General features: G+C 39.2%; 1 protein-coding gene and 2 non-coding genes across 3 annotated transcripts in view; 2 read left to right on the top strand and 1 right to left on the bottom strand.

Annotated features, from left to right (window-relative positions):
• Positions 1 to 121: 121 nt before the first annotated feature.
• Positions 122 to 21,329, bottom strand: part of LOC132639580 (uncharacterized) — a 54,051-nt gene continuing 32,843 nt past the window's right edge. Inside the window, exons 3-5 of the mRNA XM_060356019.1 lie at positions 1,094 to 1,147; positions 847 to 993; positions 122 to 710 (exon numbers count right to left, since the gene is read on the bottom strand). Coding sequence (XP_060212002.1) covers positions 306 to 710; positions 847 to 993; positions 1,094 to 1,147 — 606 coding nt within the window. The 3' untranslated portion in view covers positions 122 to 305. The remainder of the gene's footprint in view (positions 711 to 846; positions 994 to 1,093; positions 1,148 to 21,329) is intronic.
• On the top strand, positions 10,329 to 10,416 carry TRNAS-GCU (transfer RNA serine (anticodon GCU)). Its single transcript has one exon. It is a non-coding gene; the product is annotated as a tRNA-Ser (tRNA).
• On the top strand, positions 10,687 to 10,760 carry TRNAP-UGG (transfer RNA proline (anticodon UGG)). The gene has a single exon. It is a non-coding gene; the product is annotated as a tRNA-Pro (tRNA).

Raw genomic sequence — 21,329 nt, forward strand, 5'->3', positions numbered from 1 at the left:
ACTTTTGGATGAACGTGATTGGTGTGCCCTCGGTGGTCTAATCGATTATATCAATGGCCAGCTTAATAGGGATGTGCAATTCTTAATTTTCTATATATTCAATACTCAAAGGGAAGAAATGTATGACGTAGATGATACATAATAATTGATATGCACTTAGTTTTCTATAGAACAAGTAGGCGATATGCAATAACAATCAAAGAAAAAACAATCAGAACCAAATGAAAGCCTTTGTCATTCAAGCAAAAATAGAGGTGCAAGAGATGACGTTGCTAGGTATTGATTTTTTTTCTTTTCCCCTTCTTTTAATACTGACAAAATTCACTTTGATCTCCGCCACCTGCACTCCCAAATAAGAAGTTATAGTCCCAGTAGCCATCTTTCGCATTATAATGATTTCCTTCGTAAAAACACCTTGATTCATGAGGTTCAACCTTAGAGTCATCTGGTGGAACTTCTTGTTTGTGGTCATTTACTTCTATTTCATATAAGACTTTGCGCATATAGCTGGTTAGCTGCCAATGTCCTCCCCTAAATTGGCCATTTCCCATAGGAGGGCTAATATCTTCACCTGCTGGTGTGTACACTTTCCCTCCGTGTTGCACTAAGTTCGCTGCATCTGCACTCAATCTGTCGAACACTTGCCAGTTCCACATTCCTATCTCCTCGTCAATTGTCGGCAGTACAAGATGATAATCGAAATCTTCCGTCTAACAAAATGATAACATTATTATTAGGACGATTATGTAAGCATACAACCTCCTTATCTAAAAATAGAAAAAAAAATTAATTTACATAAAACATATAGTACGAATAAATAGAAATGCGCGTGTCATGAAATAATACCTGATAAACCCTGAGAAGCACTTCTTTGTAATCAGTTTCTATGTCGGAGGTCCTTGGAAAAGAATAATCTATAGGTATTAAACGACTTAATTGAATAAATCCTGGACATTGGGTGCTGTAGCACCCTGTTTTTTGATAGCCATGCACCTATTTCAAGTATTTGTTGATTATTTTGTTATTCAAAATTCTACGGTGAAATAATTTCTGATTCAAGTAAAAAATAATTAATTTTTTAAAATATACTTACTGTCCACATGGTAAACAAATGAGTCCAGGTGTCACCGTACAACCTTGGATGCACCTGTAAAACGTATATACAGACAAAATATATAGTTGTGATGTTTTGAAAAAGAAAATAGGATAAAGAATTGACAGATGACTGAACTACCTTTCCTTTCGGATAGAACTATGACGACTCTCAATTAACTCCAACGAATTTGATGGATAAAAAAATATTATATTTTAGAGTAGATTTTCTTTCTAAACTATTACTCTGATCTTTGCATTTCAATTCTAACTTTTTTAAGGAAACCACTGAGTAAGCACTTTGTTAGTCGATGTTTTAGATGTAGAATTTGTCTTCTGGTATTCTTTGACCTTTGGGGTTTTACTGGACATATTATTTTATTAATAAAGTATTCCCACTAAGTGCTTACTTAGTGCGTTCCTAAAAAAAAATTAAGCTTTTGATGAGTTGATACTGAATTTAAGAAAGATAGAAAGAATTTTGAATTTGTTTTCTTAATAATAACATAGTATTTTTCTTATAAAAGCTTCTCATAATTAGGACAAAAAGAAAAGTATAAGCTAAATTATTTTTAAATATTGAAATGTTCTATTTTTCTTGAAATAGATTGTTAATAAGAAAATCACATAAATAGAAACTGAGAGAGTATTTGGTAGTAAATCCAAAACATTAATAGCATAAAAGATACAATGTGAACAAGAAACTAGAGTGGATTGCTAAGATGGTGCTCAACTTTGTATAATTGGCCATCAAAGTCGTCTATTTTTTTTTTTTTCTTCTAAAAGTCATTTTACTTTAGCTAATCAGTTTCAATGATCATCTTCATTGATTATTACATTTTCCGGAGAGATTTAAGAAACTAAAAATGCCAACATCTAACTCAATATAGAATAAGAAGGGATGTGTCGGGTCAAAATTTTCAGAAAATATGAGCGCTTGAAAATTTTTTATTACTATTTTCTGTATGACGTAGTCCTTGAAAACTTGTTCATTGAAAGAGAAATTAGGAAAACGAACCTAATGAATAAGATTTTCCAAAAAAATTCTCGGGGTTACACATTGTTAATAAAAAATTTCAATCTTTTATAATATCAAATAGTGCACAGCTCATATGATCTTTATGCTGAGAAAAAACTCCACCTAACCCAAATCTTAAAGTAGCACGAAATCTTAACTGACAAACAATTCAAAGAATATTTGTCTTTTCTTGGCCGTCCTTCAAAGTTAATATTGATTAAAATGTCTCACTTAATTGTTGAGGCTCCTTTTGTCTAATAATTTGGAAATCATGATCTTGTTTAATTTGATTATATTAATAAGTATAAAGCATTGACTTATAATTGGGCATTCACTAATTACTTTATGTTGGTAATTACTAAGATATGAAAGTGGTCCATATAATGAGAAAATACACATTTTAAGTTATTTAAGTTTGCTTTTGTTGATATACTGACCACATTCTCAAGTTGGCATACAACACTTTGCAAAATTGGAACTGTGATTTGCACTTGAACACTAATTAATGTGAACAAAGGTATGAGCCCTTGGATATTTTTAGAATAAAAAGGGACGAATCGAGTAAGATAAAGGGTCGTTCTGGGTCGAGTTTGATTCTAAATTGATCTCGATTCATAATTAGTATTTTAGCTATTTATTTCTTAAATCTAAACTTGTCACATCATTAAATCTCACCTGGAAATACAAAAATGAGTGAAAATGATGCTAATTAGCTAAAGTAAAATGACTTTTCAAAGACAATGAGAAGATAGATGACTTTGATGGTTAATTACCATCAACTCCCGGAAACTATCAAAAATTTACTATGGACGATTGAGTAATTTCTATAATGCAAATTCAATACTATAAATGTTGACGAAAAAAATTCAATAATATAATAGCCTATTTGTTTCTGAAAAAAGCAAGAAAAGAAATGACAAGACTTGAAACTTACAATCCACCCCACTTGTATTTGCTCGAAGTTTTCTCCTTCCCCATTTTGGAGAAAAATGGTTGAAGCACTGTATGAGACTATGAGCCAGTTCCGCTTCTTACTTGAGGATTGTATAGAGAAAGAAAAGCCGAGGCCCCAAAAAATCTCTCTATTGGTAGAGACGCTTTTATGGAAATTCCTGCAAACTAATACAATATTTTTATTCACTTGTCAATAGATCAAGCAACTTCGAATCCACAAATTTCATATAATTCGTACTTAAGTTAGCTTAGTTAATCTGTAAATCCTTTAAATTTTCATAGTCTCAACACGGAGCATCCAGTGTATTGTTTAGGCCACTCCATCTCTCATTTTTCTAAATTTTGAAAACATATATTAGTAAGAAGCTGGGCGAATCATAGATGAAATGTGTCCCATTAAGTTTTAACACAATGAATAGGTAGAGAGAAAAAACTAGGTATCCAATACTAGGGCATAAAGGTTATATATAAGTATAGTCGTCAAAATGAACTTGCTTGTAATATTCAGCCAAATCTTTTCTCTAAATAGAGCTGAAATAAAATTGCTGCCCATTTAAAAAAGAGATTATGAGCTCATTCCCACTTGGTTCACCAGCCTAAAAAGCTGGGCCGAGGTCGGCCCGTGAGTCTAGAGAACATCAAAAATCAATTATACCAATCCAAAAATACTGTAACAACTTACCCACACAGGATGTTTATACCAAACCAATGTATGCATTGTATACGGTAAAAAACGGGTCAATGTGTGACCGGTGAGATCAGAGCCGAGGATAAGTCCAAATGAGCACGAGCATGTTCAATCTTTTCTTCACACCGGGGTATCATACCGGATGTAATTGACCCGAGACAAGAAAAGTGTGTCCGTTGGTTCGGATACGCCGAGCCAAAATAACGTGTCTGTTGGTCCGGTTAGCCGGTTGCGAGGTTGCCACGCGTCAGCAAACCGTTATGCCATTTGCACTGACGATCGTATGGGTGTCAGACCGTACGATCCTACCTTATCTTTGTTAGGGTTTCTTTATTCATAAAGACTTTTGTATTGTATTCATGACCCATAAGGCATACCTATAAATAGAGGACATTCTTCCCCTTTTTGGGGTTAGCTTTTTTCAGATCTCAACATTGTAATAGTAAAATATATAGAAGCTCTGTCTCAAAGATATTGGTCCGAATTTTGTAGTGTTCTTCCTTAGCTTTGCTTATCCTTTCAATATATTACTTAATATACATTTTGGCATAAATCATCAATCACAGTACACATTCACACAGCACAAACACGTATATACAAACAAATCCATTGACGTTTCATACAAACCAAATAGATTAAAGTTCATCCACATATCCTATACCTCACTTACAAATTTAATTGTTACCGAAATTCGGGGTAAACAATTTGGCGCCCACCGTGGGGCTAGGATAATAGTAGTTTTTTAATCTTTACTTCTTCCTTCTTTTACCCGTTAATTGAAGAATCTGCTAATTTCCGCAAAAAACGGACAAAATGGCAAGCAGCGGACATTTCGGTCGTGTGAACAACAACGAGATTATGGCTGAAAACAAGAACAACAGTGGGTTACGAAAGCTACCTGCAGATCCAATCGACCTAAACTCTATTACCTCGAGAGAAGGCCACAACCGGCAGAATACCGTGAATCGGGAGAATGCCGCCTTTCTGGCCACCGATCCCTTGAATACTCATAACTCAATTACTTTGTCCCGGGTTCTAGGCCGGAAAACACCGAATACTCCGGATGAGATTAACTTACGTTTAATATTTGAAATGTTGCAGGAACAGGGGACCGCCATAGCCTAACAGGGAATTGCAATAGCTCAGCTTCCAAGCAAAAACGACAAGACAACTCCGGTAAGGTCAAAAGGGGTCACCAAACTAAGGAGGGACGAAACACGGATAGTCCAAAGAAATGGATCCGGAGCCGGTTCGTCTACCGAAGTTCTGGAGATGCTCGAGACCTTGGCAAAACAGGTCAATTCAACGGAGAAGAGGGTGGAAACGTATAACTCTCGGGTGGACCAGATCCCGGGAGCTCCACCAATTCTGAAAGGGCCAGATTCAAAGAGGTACATTCAAAGGCCTTTCCCTCCTAGTGCAGCTCCGAAGCTAATCCCAAGAGGTTCAAAATACCGGATATCCCGAAATATGATGGTACAACGGACCCGCAGGAACACGTGACTTTGTACACCTGTGCCATAAAAGGAAATGATGTCGAAGAGGATGAAATTGAGTCTGTGTTTTGTTGAAAAAAATTGAGAAAACACTATCGAAAGGAGCGTTGACCTGGTATGACCATCTGCCCGAGCATTCCATCACTTCCTTCGAAATGCTTGCAGATGCATTCATCAAAGCCCATGATGGAGCCAAAAAGGTGCATAACTGGAAGGCGGACATCTTTCGAATAGCCCAAAGGGACGATGAGTTGTTACGAGAATTTGTGAACCGCTTCCAAAGGAAATGGATGGAGCTCCCATCGGTTCCGGAAGAATGGGCTGCAAAAGCTTTCACCAAAGGGCTTAACCCTCAGAGCTCGACTACTTCATTCAAACTGAAGGAAAACTTGTTGGAGTATGAGGCTATAACCTTGGCAGATATTCATAACAGGTATGAATCAAAGATTCGGGTAGAGGATGACCAGCTCGAACTTCCCTCGGGACCTATAAATATAAGCAAAAGCTTTGAGAGGTCGAGGAAAAATTACGAGCCGGAGACACGACCATCGAGGGAAAGGTACCGGCCATACTCTCATTCGGAAAAACTGAACTTTAGGTCGGAAAAATTGAGGGTCGGCCCCAGTCACTTCTCGAGTAGAGCCGAAAAACGGGCCGAACGCCCGTCAAACAGTCGAGGCCTATCATTTAGAAATGAGGTTGGGAGTTCGGCTAGCAATAAAGACATACCGAGGATATCGGAATACAAATTCAACATCAATGTTACACTCCTCGTGTTCGTAGTGGTAGAACGTATGGTTTTCTAGTCGAGTATGTGTCACGACCCAGCTAGGGGCCGCGACGGGCACCCGGGGCTAACCACCGAGCACTGCCCGTACTATCACTTATTAGACTCATTCAACGATCATTTATCAAATTCATGCTCAATTTATAAGAAAATCACTTTAACTTTTCAAAACATATTGCTTTTATACACATGAGCACTTAAGTCAGCAAAATTAATGAATGAAAAGGGTCCCTTATGTTAATCACAAAATCTGATTTGTATGAAAAGTAGTCGGGGTGTACAGTGGCCGTAAGCCCAGTTTACGAGCCGTATTCTGGTTTACGGTCTGTCCTTTATGACCCTATTTAAGCATATCAGAAACAAAAGGTTTACTGTAGGTCATGGTGGTTTACAGTCACAGTTTACGGGCCGTATTTCAATTTACGGTCCGTATTTCAATTTACGGTCCGTATTCTGAGTCGTATTTTACCATTTCAACATTTGACAGAAAGTTGAAGTTTTGATAGTTGGAAGACGATGGCACGTTACGGTCCGTAAATCATTTTACGGGCCGTATTCTGTTTTACGACCACAGGGCTGAAATGCAAATCTGCAACCTTCGCGTTTTCAAAACTCATGGGTAGTCACTCCCTTCTTAGTAAAACATCGTACACTCATACTCTTCATTGGTATATTCATTGTATGCTCACAGAAAATTTTTCGGGGTGTAACAGTATGCCTTTGGAATAGAGACCCGAGCCCGAGTTTGGCGGTAGAAAATGTCTTACCCCGTGTACAAGGGTACCAGTAGATATTCCTGGCAATTTATTGAGTTAAAAGTTGAGCGAATCGAATAGGCGTGATCGAATCTAAATTAGAAAAATCTACAAAACACTAGTCATAGTCGACGGGTCATCGACATGCTCGATGGACCGTCGATGTGCGTCATCAACAAGATCCCGCAGCGTTGCATCTGCAGGCGCAGGCCGACGGAGCAAGTCGACGGGCCGTCGACCCACTCGTCGAACTGGACGCTGTAGCCTTTTTGGCTTCCAAGTATAAATAGGTGGTCCACGACCCTATTTCATATTTTCTTCCTTCCAAAAATCAGAAAAACCCTAATATATTATCTCCCAATATTTTTCATCATATTAGTGAAGATTTGACTAGACCCGGACCCCGTAAACCCGAGATGGTGAAGAGGAAGGTTGCCTCTAAGGTTTCTTTAAGGTTGTAAAGTTGGGGAGTTAAAGTTGGAGTGAATCTTGGGATTCTTGACCCCTCAAGGTATGTACATGATTTCTACCCTTATATTTAAGTTTAGTATTAAGAGTTTTTGTGATCCTAAGTAAAGAGGGGATAGTGGTGGAAGAGGTAAGTGAATGAAAGACAAGATAATTACTTAGGGTTACTTGAAGAGATGATGGGGAATAGATTTGAATATATATATATATATATATATATATATATATATATATATATATATATATATATATATATATGTGTGTGTGTGTGTGTGTGTGTGTGTGTGTGTTTTCATTGTTGATGTGAGTATTGTAATTGATGTGGGATCGAATGAGAAGTTAGAGAGTTATAAGCTTACAAGGAAATTGTTGTCTATAGTTCGTTGAGCTTTATACGCATTTGAGGATGGTTAGTAAAAGAAGTAAATAGCCTAATTAAGCCCTATGTTGTCCTAATTGTAGACTTGCAAGTTCAAGAGGTAGAAGTTGGGCAATTGCGTATTGTGCAAGGTATGTGAAGGCTAACCTTTCCTTCTTTTGTCACGACCCCATGATATGATCCAACAAACGAGTAAGAGAGATTCCATATTACTCTACTCTTAGAAGTATTACGAGTACTTCAGTTTTGATGTTCATGTACCCCATTTATAAGTGATCCTTCTGTTCGTGGGTCCAGTCTTACGTAGCCAGTTCTATTCATATAGTTCATTCATGCATTACATTCATTATATATTTATGTACATTGACTCATGACTAGAAGACATTATATACGCATTACTACTATGATGATGATATTGATTATGGCCATAGAGGAGCTAACATGATATGATGAGATGCCATAGAGGCTTACAGGCGTTATATACGCACATACATCAGGCGTTATATACGCACACATATCAGGCGTTATATACGCACACATATAGATGCACGACCATCATTGATAGGTATGAGCATGCATATTATGTGCCTACAGAGGCATTGTCAGTTACGCAAATTTATGTAGATTTAGCCAGATACTAGTTCATACAAGTTCATGTAGTCAGTCATTTCAGTTTATGAGTTCAGATCTTATCCATGATTCTCATGTATATATATATTGTTGTTCTTATGCCTTACATACTCGATACATTATCTGTACTGACTCCTCGTTGCTCGGGGGGCGGCGTTCATGCCCACAGGTACAAGGAGACAGACAGGTGGTCCAGCTCGGTAAGACCTCTAGATCTAGCAATGGTCAGTACGCTCCATTTGATCCGGAGCTACAGTCAGTTTTGGTATGCCCCTTTTGAGATTTGTATGCACATGGGTATGACAGGGCTCTGTCCCATCCTTTCTACAGCTTTTATTCCAGTAGAGGTCTGTAGACAGTTATATGTAGTAGTCAGATGATATAGCCTTGTCGGCTTCTATTCTTTTGTGTACAGTTTATGTAGCAGCCCAGCTGGCTTGCACTGTTCTTCCGCATGTTGTGTATGTGTATGTTGATTGTACAGAGTTCTGATGTTTCCTTCTTGTGAGGTTAGTTCATGCCATTTATGGGCTTTGATGTTCAGTATGTTTCAAACAAGTGTTAAGGGGTGTTTGGTCGCTAGAGGTCAGACTCCCGTCACGGCTCATCCGTTTGGGTCGTGACAGAAGTGGTATTAGAGTAGTTTTGTCCTAGAGTTGTCTATAGACCGTGTCTAGTAGCATCTTGTTTATGGGCGTGTTGTGCACCACACTCATAAACAGGAGGCTACATGACATTTAGGATGATGTCATTCTTTCTCTCTTAGATTGTGCGATAGAGCCCTGTGTTAAGCGTTCGCTTCTGATGAATTGCTCTGATTTCAGCGATGCCCCGCAAGAAAGCTACAGCCGCCCAAAAGGGCAAGAGAGCGGCTGGTGAGGCCACTAGTCGTACTCGATAGGCCACGAGGGCCTAAGAGGAGATTCAGAGCGAGGGGCCGTCTGAGACATCGCATATCCCGCCTCCAGCACCAAAGCTAGTTCGTTAGCCAGATGCAGTGGCCCAGGATGTACGGGATGATGTACGGTTGTTGACCAGATTAGTAGCCGCCCAGGCACAGCGGCAAGGAGTTGGTGTTGACCCAGCAGACAGGGCTAGTAGTTCAAGGGTTAAGACCTTCCTTGGGTTAGGTCCTCCTGAGTTTTCTGTGGTAAAGCAAAATATGGACCCCCAGGATTTCATTGATGGCATGCAGAGGACCTTGAGGGTTAGGCACGCGGATGAGGTTGAGTAGGTAGAGTTGGCTTCATATAGACTCCGGGATATTTCGATACAGTGGTATCAGGCATGGGAGTTATCTAGGGGAGAAAATACCCTCCAGCAGTGTGGCGAGAATTCTCAGATGCTAAGTAGTAAGTGTTTGTAAGAGGGCCTATTGCCAATACTAAGTAGTAGTCAAAAATTTGTATCCATTTTTCCTGATATTATGTATGGATCAGGTATATCATGGCGAATTCTTCAGAAAAAATTGTGTCTTCCATAATGAAATATGATAAGTGAGATCTCGAGTAAGTGTTTACATAATGTTCTTCTGTCCCCTGTAGCATTCGAATATTTCCTTGAAGCCTAAATATGCAAAGATATTTACAATTTTTTAGAAAAACCCCAGACCAGATGTTTAGAATCAAACAAGTATCAATAGTCTGCTTTCTCTGCTTCTGTTGGGGAATCATTTGGCTGGTTATATCAACAGAAGAAAAGAAGAGATTTCTAGTTTTTTGTTGATCAGGCGACACCAGGATTTGAACTGGGGAAAAAAGGATTTGCAGTCCTCTGCCTTACCACTTGGCCATGTTTCCAAAATGCTACAAATACAAAATAGATGAAAAGTTTCTCGGATTACTGTACTGCTTGTTTATTTTACTTGCACCTTGAGTTCGGTTTTCCTAAATTTTTCCTACGAGTCAAAGAAATCCTAATACTTCTTCCCTTTTGATTGGGTTTGATTCTTAATGCACGTATTTAATTTATTCGGAGCTATTAGAGCGGGATCCACTTTTTGGGGGAATATGAGTCAAAGCAATGACAAGAATATTTCTAGTAGAACATCTTTTTCAATTGGGAGAGATGGCTGAGTGGACTAAAGCGGCGGATTGCTAATTCGTTGTACGAGTTAATCGTATCGAGGGTTCGAATCCCTCTCTTTCCGTTGATGACTTGATTTTTTTTCAATTTAAGAAATCCTTTATTCTTATTCTTAGTTAAATGTGTGGAATAGACCAAACCCTAAGAAAATTGGAAAACACTGGTTTATCAGGAATATGCAAGAAAAGCACTTCGAATTGTTGATTAATCGTAAGAGATGGCTTAGAACCAATAGTGCATTAAATGAGCAGAAAATTTATATATATCAATGGAGGAAATAACCATGTGGAAAACAAGACAGGAATTCTCTACAATTACACTGTAGAACAATTGAAGGGATGTGGCGCAGCTTGGTAGCGCGTTTGTTTTGGGTACAAAATGTCACAGGTTCAAATCCTGTCATCCCTACCTATTACTGCTCAAAGGAGCAGTAACGAGGGATCAATTTGTAGCAGATATAATTGAGTTAGATATGATTGATTTTGATGTTATCATGGGCATGGACTGGTTAGCTTCTTGTTATGCTAATGTTGATTTTACAGCAAAGATGGTGCGATTCCAGTTTCCAGGCAAGCTAGTCCTAGAGTGGAAGGGAAATGTTGTTTCGCCTAGGGGTAGGTTTATTTCCTACCTTAAGGCAGAGAAGATGATCAGAAAAGGGTATATTTTTCACCTAGTTCGAGTTCAAGATGTGCAAGCAGAGTCGCCGACTCTTCAGTCTATTCCTGTGGTTAATGAGTTTCCAGAAGTGTTTCCAGATGAGCTTCCAGGCATTCCCCCAGAGAGGGCGATTGATTTTCCTATTGACCTATTGCCAGACACTCAGCCAATATCTATCCCTCCTTATAGGATGGCACCTGCGGAGTTGAAAGAGTTGAAGGAACAGTTGAAAGATCTGCTCGAGAAGGGCTTTATCAGGTCTAGTACATTGCCGTGGGGAGCGCCAGTACTATTTGTAAGAAAGAAGGATGGCTCTTTGCGACTGTGTATTGATTACAGACAGTTGAATAAGGTGACTGTAAAGAATAAGTACCTGCTCCCGAGAATCGATGATATGTTCGATCAGTTGTAAGGTGCTAAATATTTCTCGAAGATAGATTTGAGATCAGGATATCAACAGGTCAGGGTCAAGGAAGAGGACATTCCGAAGACGACATTCCGGACTAGATATGGCCACTATGAGTTTCGTGTTATGTCGTTCGGGCTAACGAATGCCCCAGTTGTATTCATGGATTTGATGAATCGTGTATTCAGGCCCTTTCTAGATTTGTTCTTGATTGTGTTCATAGATGATATTATGGTTTATTCGCCGTCAGAGGCCGATCATACAAAACATCTGCGGATAGTGCTTGGAATTCTTCGAGGTAAAGAGTGGTATGCCAATTTTTCTAAGTGTGAGTTCTGGTTGAACTCTGTGGCTTTTCTGGGTCACATTATTTCAGAGGAAGGTAATTAGAGTGGATGCCCAGAAGATTGAGGCAGTGAAGAATTGGTCAAGGCCCACGGCACCAACGGAGATACGTAGTTTCTTGGGCTTGGCAGGTTATTATAGGAGGTTTCTAGAAGGATTTTCCTCTCTTTCAGCCCTATTGACTAAGTTAACTCAGAAATCAGCTAAGTTCCAATGGACAAATGCTTGTGAACAGAGTTTTCAGACGTGGAAGGATAAGCTAATTTCAGCACCAGTTTTGACTCTTCCAGAAGGAGCAGATAGCTATGTGGTATATTGTGATGCTTCAGGTGTTGGATTGGGATGTGTGTTGATGCAGCACGGTAAGGTCATCACTTATGCTTCTAGACAGTTGAAGAAGCACGAGAAGAATTACCAACCCATGATCTGGAGTTAGCAGCAGTGATTCATGCCTTGAAAATATGGAGGCACTACTTATACGGTGCCCATGTTGATATCTATACAGATCAAAAGAGTCTCCAGTATATATTTACGCAGAAGGACTTGAACTTTCGTCAAAGGCGATGGTTGGAGAGGTTAAAAGATTATGATGTGGATATTTTATATCATCCTGGGAAGGCTAATGTAGTAGCCAATGCCCTTAGTCGTAAATCTATGTATACCTTGTTTCACGTGTCGCCAGAGAGAAGAGAAATGGTCCGCAAAGTTCATCGATTGGCCAGCCTCGGAGTTCGATTGCTAGATTCAGGTGATGCCGGAGTTACTATTCAAGACACAGCGATATCATCCTTGGTAGTAGAGATAAAGTAGCGTAAGTATGAGGATCCGTTTCTAGTTCATTACTGAGGTATAGCCTCTCAGAAAGAAAAGACACCCTTTGTGATCACACGTGATGGAGTACTCAAATATCGAGGTAGATTGTGTGTCCCTAGTGTTGCAGGGCTCCGTCAGCAGGTTATGGGAGAGGCACATTATTCCCGCTATTCTATTCATCCAGGCTCAACAAAGATGTATCATGATCTCAAGGAATTTTATTGGTGGATGGTATGAAAATAGATATAGCAAAAGTTTGTCGCTCAGTGTTCAAATTGTCAGCAGGTCAAAATAGAGCACCAGAAGCCTGGAGGTCTATTGCAGGCTATGGAGATTCTGACATGGAAGTGGGAGGTAATTAATATGGACTTTATTACGGGGTTGCCCCGTACTCAGTGAAAGTGTGATTCGATAGGGGTCATAGTTGATAGGCTTACAAAGTCAGCTCAATTTCTGCCTGTCAGAACTACTTATGCAGTCGAGGATTATGCAAAGATTTACCTTAAGGAGATTGTACGACTTCATAGTGCTCCTTCAGCCATTATTTCAGATAGCGGAGCACAGTTCACAGCTAAATTTTGGAAATCTTTTCAGCAGGGATTAGGGACTCAAGTGAACCTTAGTATGACGTTTCACCCCTAGACCGATAGATAGGCGGAGCGTACTATACAGACCCTGTAGGATATGCTTAGAGCTCATGTACTTGATCTTCAAGGCAGTTGGGATGATCATTTGCCTCTTATCGAGTTTGCATAGAACAATAGTTACCATTCCAGTATTCAGATGGCTCCTTATGAGGCCTTATATGGGCGGTGATGCAGATCGCCCATAGGGTGGTTCGATGTCGGGGAGAATCAGTAACTGGGCCTAGACTTAATTCAGCAAGCAGTTGATAAGGTGAAAGTGATTAGAGAGAGGTTGCTAGTAGCTCAGAGCTGACAGAAATCCTACGCGGATAATCCGCGATGTAAGCTAGCGTTTGAGATAGGCGACTGGTTGTTCCTGAAAGTTTCGCCTATGAAGGGAGTGATGATGTTTGGTAAGAAGGGTAAGTTGATCCCTCGATATATTGGGCCATATAATATCATTCGTATAGTGGGTACAGTGGCATATGAGCTAGAATTTTCTTCTGGGTTAGAATCGGTACATCCAGTATTTCATGTATCAATGCTTCGTAAGTGCATCGGAGATCCTTCAAGAGTGATACCAGTGAATGACATCCAGGTGACCGAGAAGCTATCATACGAGGAAGTTCCAGAGGCTATATTGGACAGACAGGTCCGTCGGTTGCGGACCAAGGATGTAGGTTCAGTTAAAGTCTTGTGGAGGAGTAAGAATGTTGAGGAAGTGACTTGGGAAGCGGAAGAGGCAATGAAGATGGAGTACTCGCATTTGTTCCCAGCAGTACAGGAGGTTTAGTTTGAGGCATTATTGCCTCTAGGTTTTATTTCATTTCAGTTGTCCTGATTGGTCGTGTGAGGCCACGACATTGTTTGTTATAGTATTTTGCCCTCTGTGGCATTATTTTGGGTTGTTGTGTGTTGGGTGGATTACTATAAGTACAGGGGAAACTCTGTCGAAATTTTTATAACCTAGGGTTGTTCTGACATTCGAGGATGAATGTTCCTAAGGGGGAGAGAATGTTACACCCGTCGTGTTCGTAGTGGTAGAACCTATGGTTTCCTAGTCGAGTATGCCCTTGGAATAGAGACTTGAGCCCGAGTACCATTAGATATTCCGAGCAATTTATAGAGTTAAAAGTTGAGTGAATTGAATAGGCGCAATCGGATCTGAATTAGAAAAATCTGCAGAACACCAGTCATCGTCGATGTGCAGCGTCGACAGGATCTCGAAGCCTTGCATCTGCAGGCGCAGGCCGACAGAGCAAGTCGACGGGTCGTCGACCCACTCGTCGAACTGGATGTTGTAGCCATTTTGGCTTCCAAGTATAAATAGGTGGTCCACGACCGTATTTCATATTTTCCACCTTCCAAAAATAAGAAAAACCCTAATATATTCACTCCCAATATTTTTCATCATATTAGTGAAGATTTGACAAGACCCGGACCCCGTAAACCCGAGATGGTGAAGAGAAAGGTTGCCTCTAGGGTTTCTTCAAGGTTGTAAAGTTGGGGAGTTGAAGTTGGAGTGAATCTTGGGATTCTTGACCCCTCAAGGTATGTACATGATTTCTACCCTTATATTTAAGTTGAGTATCAAGAGTTTTTATGATCCTAAGTAAAGAGGGGATAGTGGTGGAAGAGGTAAGTGAATGAAAGACAAGATAATGACATAGGGTTACTTGAAGATATGATTGGGAATAGATTTGAATATATTTTTGATATATATATATATATATATATATATATATATATATATATATATATATATATATATATATATATATATATATATGTGTGTGTGTGTGTGTGTGTCTGTGTGTGTGTGTCTGTGTGTGTGTGTGTGTGTGTGTGTGTTGTCATTTTTTATTTGAGTATTGTAATTGATGTGGGATCGAATGAGAAGTTAGAGAGTTGTAAGCTTACAAGGAAATTGATGTCTATAGTTCATTGAGCTTTATACGCATTTGAGGATGGTTAGTAAGCGAAGTAAATAGCCTAATTAAGCTCTATGCTATCCTAATTGTAGACTTGGAAGTTCAAGAGGTAGAAGTTGGGCGATTGCGTATTCTTCAAGGTATGTGAAGGCTAACATTTCCTTCTTTTGTCATCATCCCATGATATGATCCAACAAGCGAGTAAGAGAGATTCCATATTACTCTACTCTTAGAAGTATTAGGAGTACTTCAGTTTTGATGTTCATGTACCCCATTTATGACTGATCCTTCTTTTCGTGGGTCCAGTCTTACTGTTATATCCCGTATTTTTGAACGTCGGATTATTTGCTGGGGTGGGGCCCACACACCGAGATTTTTTTTTTTTGAACATATGAAAAGTCATATGAATCACATATTTAAAGTTAAACACAACTCATGAAGTACCCTTGGGACAAATCAAAGTGGAAGCCCTCCAAACGAATATTTTTAAGAAAATGTTTTCGGGTGACCTGACTTTGAAGGGAAAAACCGGTATTATAAGTTTGGAATTTGGAAAAATACCAAGAAATAGAAGTTGTATATAATTGAATTAGCTTTCCATCCATAGGTCGTTGGTTCCCATGTGACGTCGGTACAAGGAGATATGGACGATTTAAGGTCGAAGGGTCAGCGGACTAGGCCAACTCGGGGCCAACCGAATTAGGCCCATGGAAAAATAAAGGGAGAAGAAGAGGCCCAATAGGAGCTATTCAGCCATGGTCCATAAAAAGGATCCAAGCCCATGGAATTAAGTCATGTGGTCAATGAATAAAAGACCACTTAATCATCCAAATTCCATAGAACTTTCAAGAGAAAGAATAGGAGGAAAAACAAGAACAAAAAAAAAGAAGGCATTTCGGCTTGGCCATGGGAAAATTCACCCCTCAAAATCTTGTCCCAAAAATTATTTTCTTATTATATTCCTACTAAATCAAGGTCCCTCTACAACTTGGTGTAGTAGTTTTGGAAGATTAAGCATTAGTTTCTTCAATCTCACACTTTGGACAAGTGAAGAATCAAGGAGAAAAAGGTAAGAATTAATCCTTTGTTATTATGTTATGAAGGTTTGTTTGTGTGGTAGTATATGGAAATGAGTAGAATTTATGAAAAGATGGAAGTTTGCAAAGTGGGAGTGCATGTGTGTAAGTGGCCGTATATGTATATTGTTGTATGGATAATATGAGTTGAATTTTAAGTTGTATACTAGTTGTGGTTATTGTGGAATTTGTATTGGAAATGGAAGTTGAATGAAAATTAGATGAAATTGGAAAGAAGCCATGTTGGCCGTGTGGTATATGTTGTTGAGATAATGTTGGATTTATTTTGTTTAACATGTTAGTTGTGTTATTGTGATCTTCACAATGCAAAGGAAGATTATATGAGTGAAGTTGACATGAAAATGGAATGTAGAGAATTATGACACATTAATGTGATTTTATGATATTAAGATAATGAAGTTGTTAAAGTGTAGATTGTTGTTGGAGATGAATTAGCAAGTAGAAAATGTGTTGAGATGATTTTTTTGCACATGTAGGAATTTTGGGTGAAGTATGCAAATTGATGGAATTGTTGAATATCGGATATATGGCTTGGAATGTTCTTGGTTTATGTTTGAGTGATCCTAAATTAGTATGTAAACATGAAAATATTGATATTGATTTATAAGTGCAAAGTTGGATTGGGAGTTGTTGCATTATTTGGAAAATAAGACTATTTATGCTAGAATGCGTTTCTAGTCGATTATTGATGTTGTGGGTATTATTGTTGGTATGGTTGTTGTTATTTTGGCCGAGTTTAAATCTCGGGGATGTTGTATGTATAAGGGAGATGCTGCCCAAATTTTTGTAGGCAAGTATTGGTTAAGATTGAAATTTTAAGCTTTATAAATAATATTTGGTAAACATGACCATTTGTAGGTTTTGGTCGAAACGGGATTTGAGTTTTGGCAAACGTAAAAGGCGAAAAAGGTATGTAAAGCTATCCCGATTGTTCTTTTGGCATGTCCTAGGTGTACTAGGATCGGATTTGGGCCCCGGAATATATTCTGTCCATCGGAATCCGCGTTTGAAATTGTCACTTTTTCATTCAATAGAATTGAACCTTTTAGGTATGCTTTGTTGGAAGAATTAGGCAAACTTTCACAAATTGTTTAGAAAGTTATGAAATGTCCCTAGTACCTCTATAGGTGACCCCACAAGCTTAAAATACGTAATTTGAGCCCACCGCTTCGTTTGTCCCGAGGTGGGCCCACTATTTCCGATTTTACCCCTTTTGTATTTATGACTTGTCTTCGAGCTGCTTTAAAGGAAATGTCTTAACTACTCCTCTAACTATTATCTAAAGAATTGTTTTAAATACTCCGTTAAGTCTTATAAACAGTTTTGGATCTTGGAAACGATCTCAGAAAGATTATGCCTCCGTAACCCATTATGACATCCGAAGTTTACTTACTATGATTCCGTCCGATTTCATTGTTTTGACTTGTCACTCGATATGCCTCATTGAGCCTCTGGAAGTATACATGGTATTTTATTGCATTTAGTTTCTCACGACTCCATTCGTGGATGCCTCAATGTTTCCCACACTGAGCCCGGGCCAGGATATGTTCTCAAGCTTCATCCACTGCATTGTTCGCCGTGCCTCGATGTGAGGGGGCAGGTATATATGTACATGGGTTCTGGAGTATGCTGTGCCATGTATACTATTCTGACATGATATGATATGATCTGATATGGCCATTTGATATGTTATGCTATGTTACGGGGTTATTCCCCTTTTCTGATCCTTATGGGTTGTGGCACCAGCGTCGGGGGGTGGCCACGTTCTGTCTGCCGAGTCCCTTGGCAGGGGCCGGATATGATATGGCATATGTTTCTGTACACACTCTTCATGTTTTGAAAATATGCATTTGATACTCTGGATATCACACTCACTTTTCTGTACGTTCTGTTTCGGTTATGATTTTGTCCCGTAGTGGGACCAGGTATGACATACGTTTTCTGCAAATACTATTTATGCTTTATGATCAGCATCTTTGCTAATCTGGATATTCCGTTCATTTTCTGTATCTTCTGCTTCGATTATGACTTTGTTTACTACGTTCCATGTTTTACATACTCAGTACATATTTCGTACTGACCCCCTTTCTTCGGGGGCTGCGTTTTCATGCCGCGCAGGTACAGACTACAGATTTGCTGATCCGCATGTTTAGGACTATATTCTGCCATCTTGGAGTGCTCTATTGTTCGGAGCCTATGTTTGGTACAGTCCTTGCTATGGTACATTTGTATGTTGTTAAGGGGTATGACGGGGCCCTGTCCCGTCTTATGATTCTGTTATGTTCTGTAGAGGTCTGTAGATATACTTGTGTGTGTTCTGTATATGTTTTTGGGTTACTATGATCTGTGACGGCCTTATCGGCTACCACGTGCTATATCTGTTCATGTGCGATATCTGGTAGCGCCAATTGACTTTTATATTGATATATTCTGCAAATATGCTCGTTTGGGTTATTGGGTACGTTTAGGTGTCCAGCACGGACACTAGTCACGACCTACGGGGTTGGGTCGTGACAAAAGTGGTATCAGAGCGGTTCGTCCTCGGAGTGTCTGCAGACCGTGTCTCGTAGAGTCTTGTTTATCGGTGTGTTGTGCACCACATCTATAAACAGGAGGCTACAGGACATTTAGGGTGTTACCTTTCTTTGAATCTTAGATCGTGCGATAGAGCCAGTTGTAGGAAATGAATTCCTTTTTACTAACCTCTGATTTCAGCTGGAGAACGGTATCGACGTAAGACAGTGACTGATGATATTGGAAGCTACACAGTACACAGGTAAGCAATGGTATGAAAGACGTACGCTGGGTAAGGTATTTGAAGCACGATTGAAACATAAAGTTTAAAATCGTAATGAAAAGTAAACAGGAAAGTGCAATAGGTGCAGTTCGAGTTGGACATGTGAAGTAGGCCTCGGCATATTTATACTTTTTATTTGAAATTATCAACCCTGTGTGGCTATGATGCGATATGATATGATATGTATATACGTATATGTGTTGGCCCTGTGAGGCATGGTTGGTATTTCCTGTGGGCAGGTTTTAGGATAGTAAGAAATACAGAGGAACCTCTGCCCAAATTTTCCTAGAAATACGAAGAGGAAGATGAGATATAAATTCTTAACATGTCTTGAAGGTCGATCCCGATAGGGTAAATTCATTATGTTGGACTAAAGTTTGAGAGATACCCTCCGTGTCATTCGTAAGAAGTATTATCCGTATTTGGAAAATTTATCTCGAGAAAGCATATATGAGTAGCAGATTTGCAATTTATTTAAACGAACCGGAATATGTTCCGACCCCATTTTGCTTTAGGACAGCATATGTGGAAGGGCAAAAAATGTCCAACGATTAAGTTTCCTCTAATTGGAAGAATACAAAGTGTATGACAGGCAGTGGAAATTGAGTGGTCCGTTTACGACTCAAAAATATACATATACACAAATATGGAGGTAATTATGTGAGTTAAGTGCTAAGATATTCCGCGAAGTTCGTCGGATTCTAGTTTGTAACATTTTATCAGTTCTCATCGACTGGTTGGAGATGGGATCTGTGGAATAAAAACCTAAACCCGTGAGCTGTCTAAAAGTATATATATACACACACGCATGGAGGTAAATATTGAGGATTTACAGGGGCGACACGGTAACTATATAGTTAGAAAAGTAAAAGAATTCCCTCTAAATCGGGGTGGGACCCGCTACGAGAACGTTTTGAAAGTTGTTAAGACCCCGATTTGCCTTAAATTACGTGACCAAGGTCGCGCGGGGCAGTTGACGTGATTATACCGGCCTTAACGCACCTAAATGTATTAAAGTTTTAAGGTTAAGCGTGCTAGGGCCAGAGAAATTTTGGGATGGGTGACCCCCTGGGAAATGTACCAAATTGTTTGGCAAACATAGATATAAGAGACGAATAGGAAATTCGGGGTAACCTAAAGGGAATTAGGATGTGTGGAATGGTTAGAAACCTTATAGGGGTCACGTGAGCTGAGACGGATTAGATTGGTAAAAATGAAGGAAAAGCAGCGCAACTCTGGAATTAGAGTAAAAATTTGAACAGGTGATTGAAGATGTATGGTGAAAGAAATGGTAGTGATATATGTACGTATGTGTAGGACGCCCTATTTACGACTATGTCGATCGATTGGTGAACCCTAATAGCCACTGTTGTAATATATAGAAAGGATTAACTGGGCAGAATTTACGAGGAAAAGGGAAAGGTATGATACAAATGTTACGAAATAGACCGATACTCATTTTGCTACTGGTTGAGTTTGGAAAATTCTAATACAACGCTGTTTGGAAAGAAAAGAGAATAATTGAGTGGGGGGTAAGGAGATCAAATACCAGAAAAAGTGAACCGTAAGAAACATAGTTAAGCAGAGTCTTTAAAAGAGTTGACGGGCAAAGCACGAATGTTAATTGCGAAAACGAGCTAGAATGAAATAGTGCAGGGCAAAGGAAAACTTATGGCATGAAACGATGAATCATGTGAGTATCAAATAATTCGATTATTGAGGAAACAGAACGACAGATAAGGAATGGGTATGAAGGAAGAATGTGATTACTAAGAGATAAACTTCTACATTAATTATATTACTTGAGTGCCAGCTATCGGATAAGATTTTGTACTATATAATCGTGATTCTATTAAGGTTTCGTACGAAGATAATCAAGTTATAGGTTAGAAAAAAAAGACATGGATATGGTAGAAGTATAACCCCAAAGAAGGGGAGTAAATGAAAGTAAAGTAAGCATAAATGAAAACAATTGACACATAGAAGATTGAAGCGATAAGGAATTGGCCTAGGCCTTCGACTGAAATACGCAGTTCTCTGGGATTGGTCGGATATTACAGAAGATTTGTAGAGAAATTTATTTCTGCTACGACACTATTAATGAAGCTAATTTAGAAGGCAGTGAAATCTCAGTGGACCGGTACTTGTGAATGTAGTCCCAGTTGCTGAAGGGAAGCTAACGTTGTGGCAGACGCACTTAACCGCAAATCTATGGGAAGTTTGACCGGCGTGTATCCAGAAAGAAGGAATTGGCTTGTAAAATTCATCAGTTAGCTAGCCTTGGAGTCCGTTTGGTCGATTC

This window comes from Lycium barbarum, chromosome 5, assembly GCF_019175385.1.
Source record: "Lycium barbarum isolate Lr01 chromosome 5, ASM1917538v2, whole genome shotgun sequence".
Lineage (NCBI taxonomy): Eukaryota > Viridiplantae > Streptophyta > Magnoliopsida > Solanales > Solanaceae > Lycium > Lycium barbarum.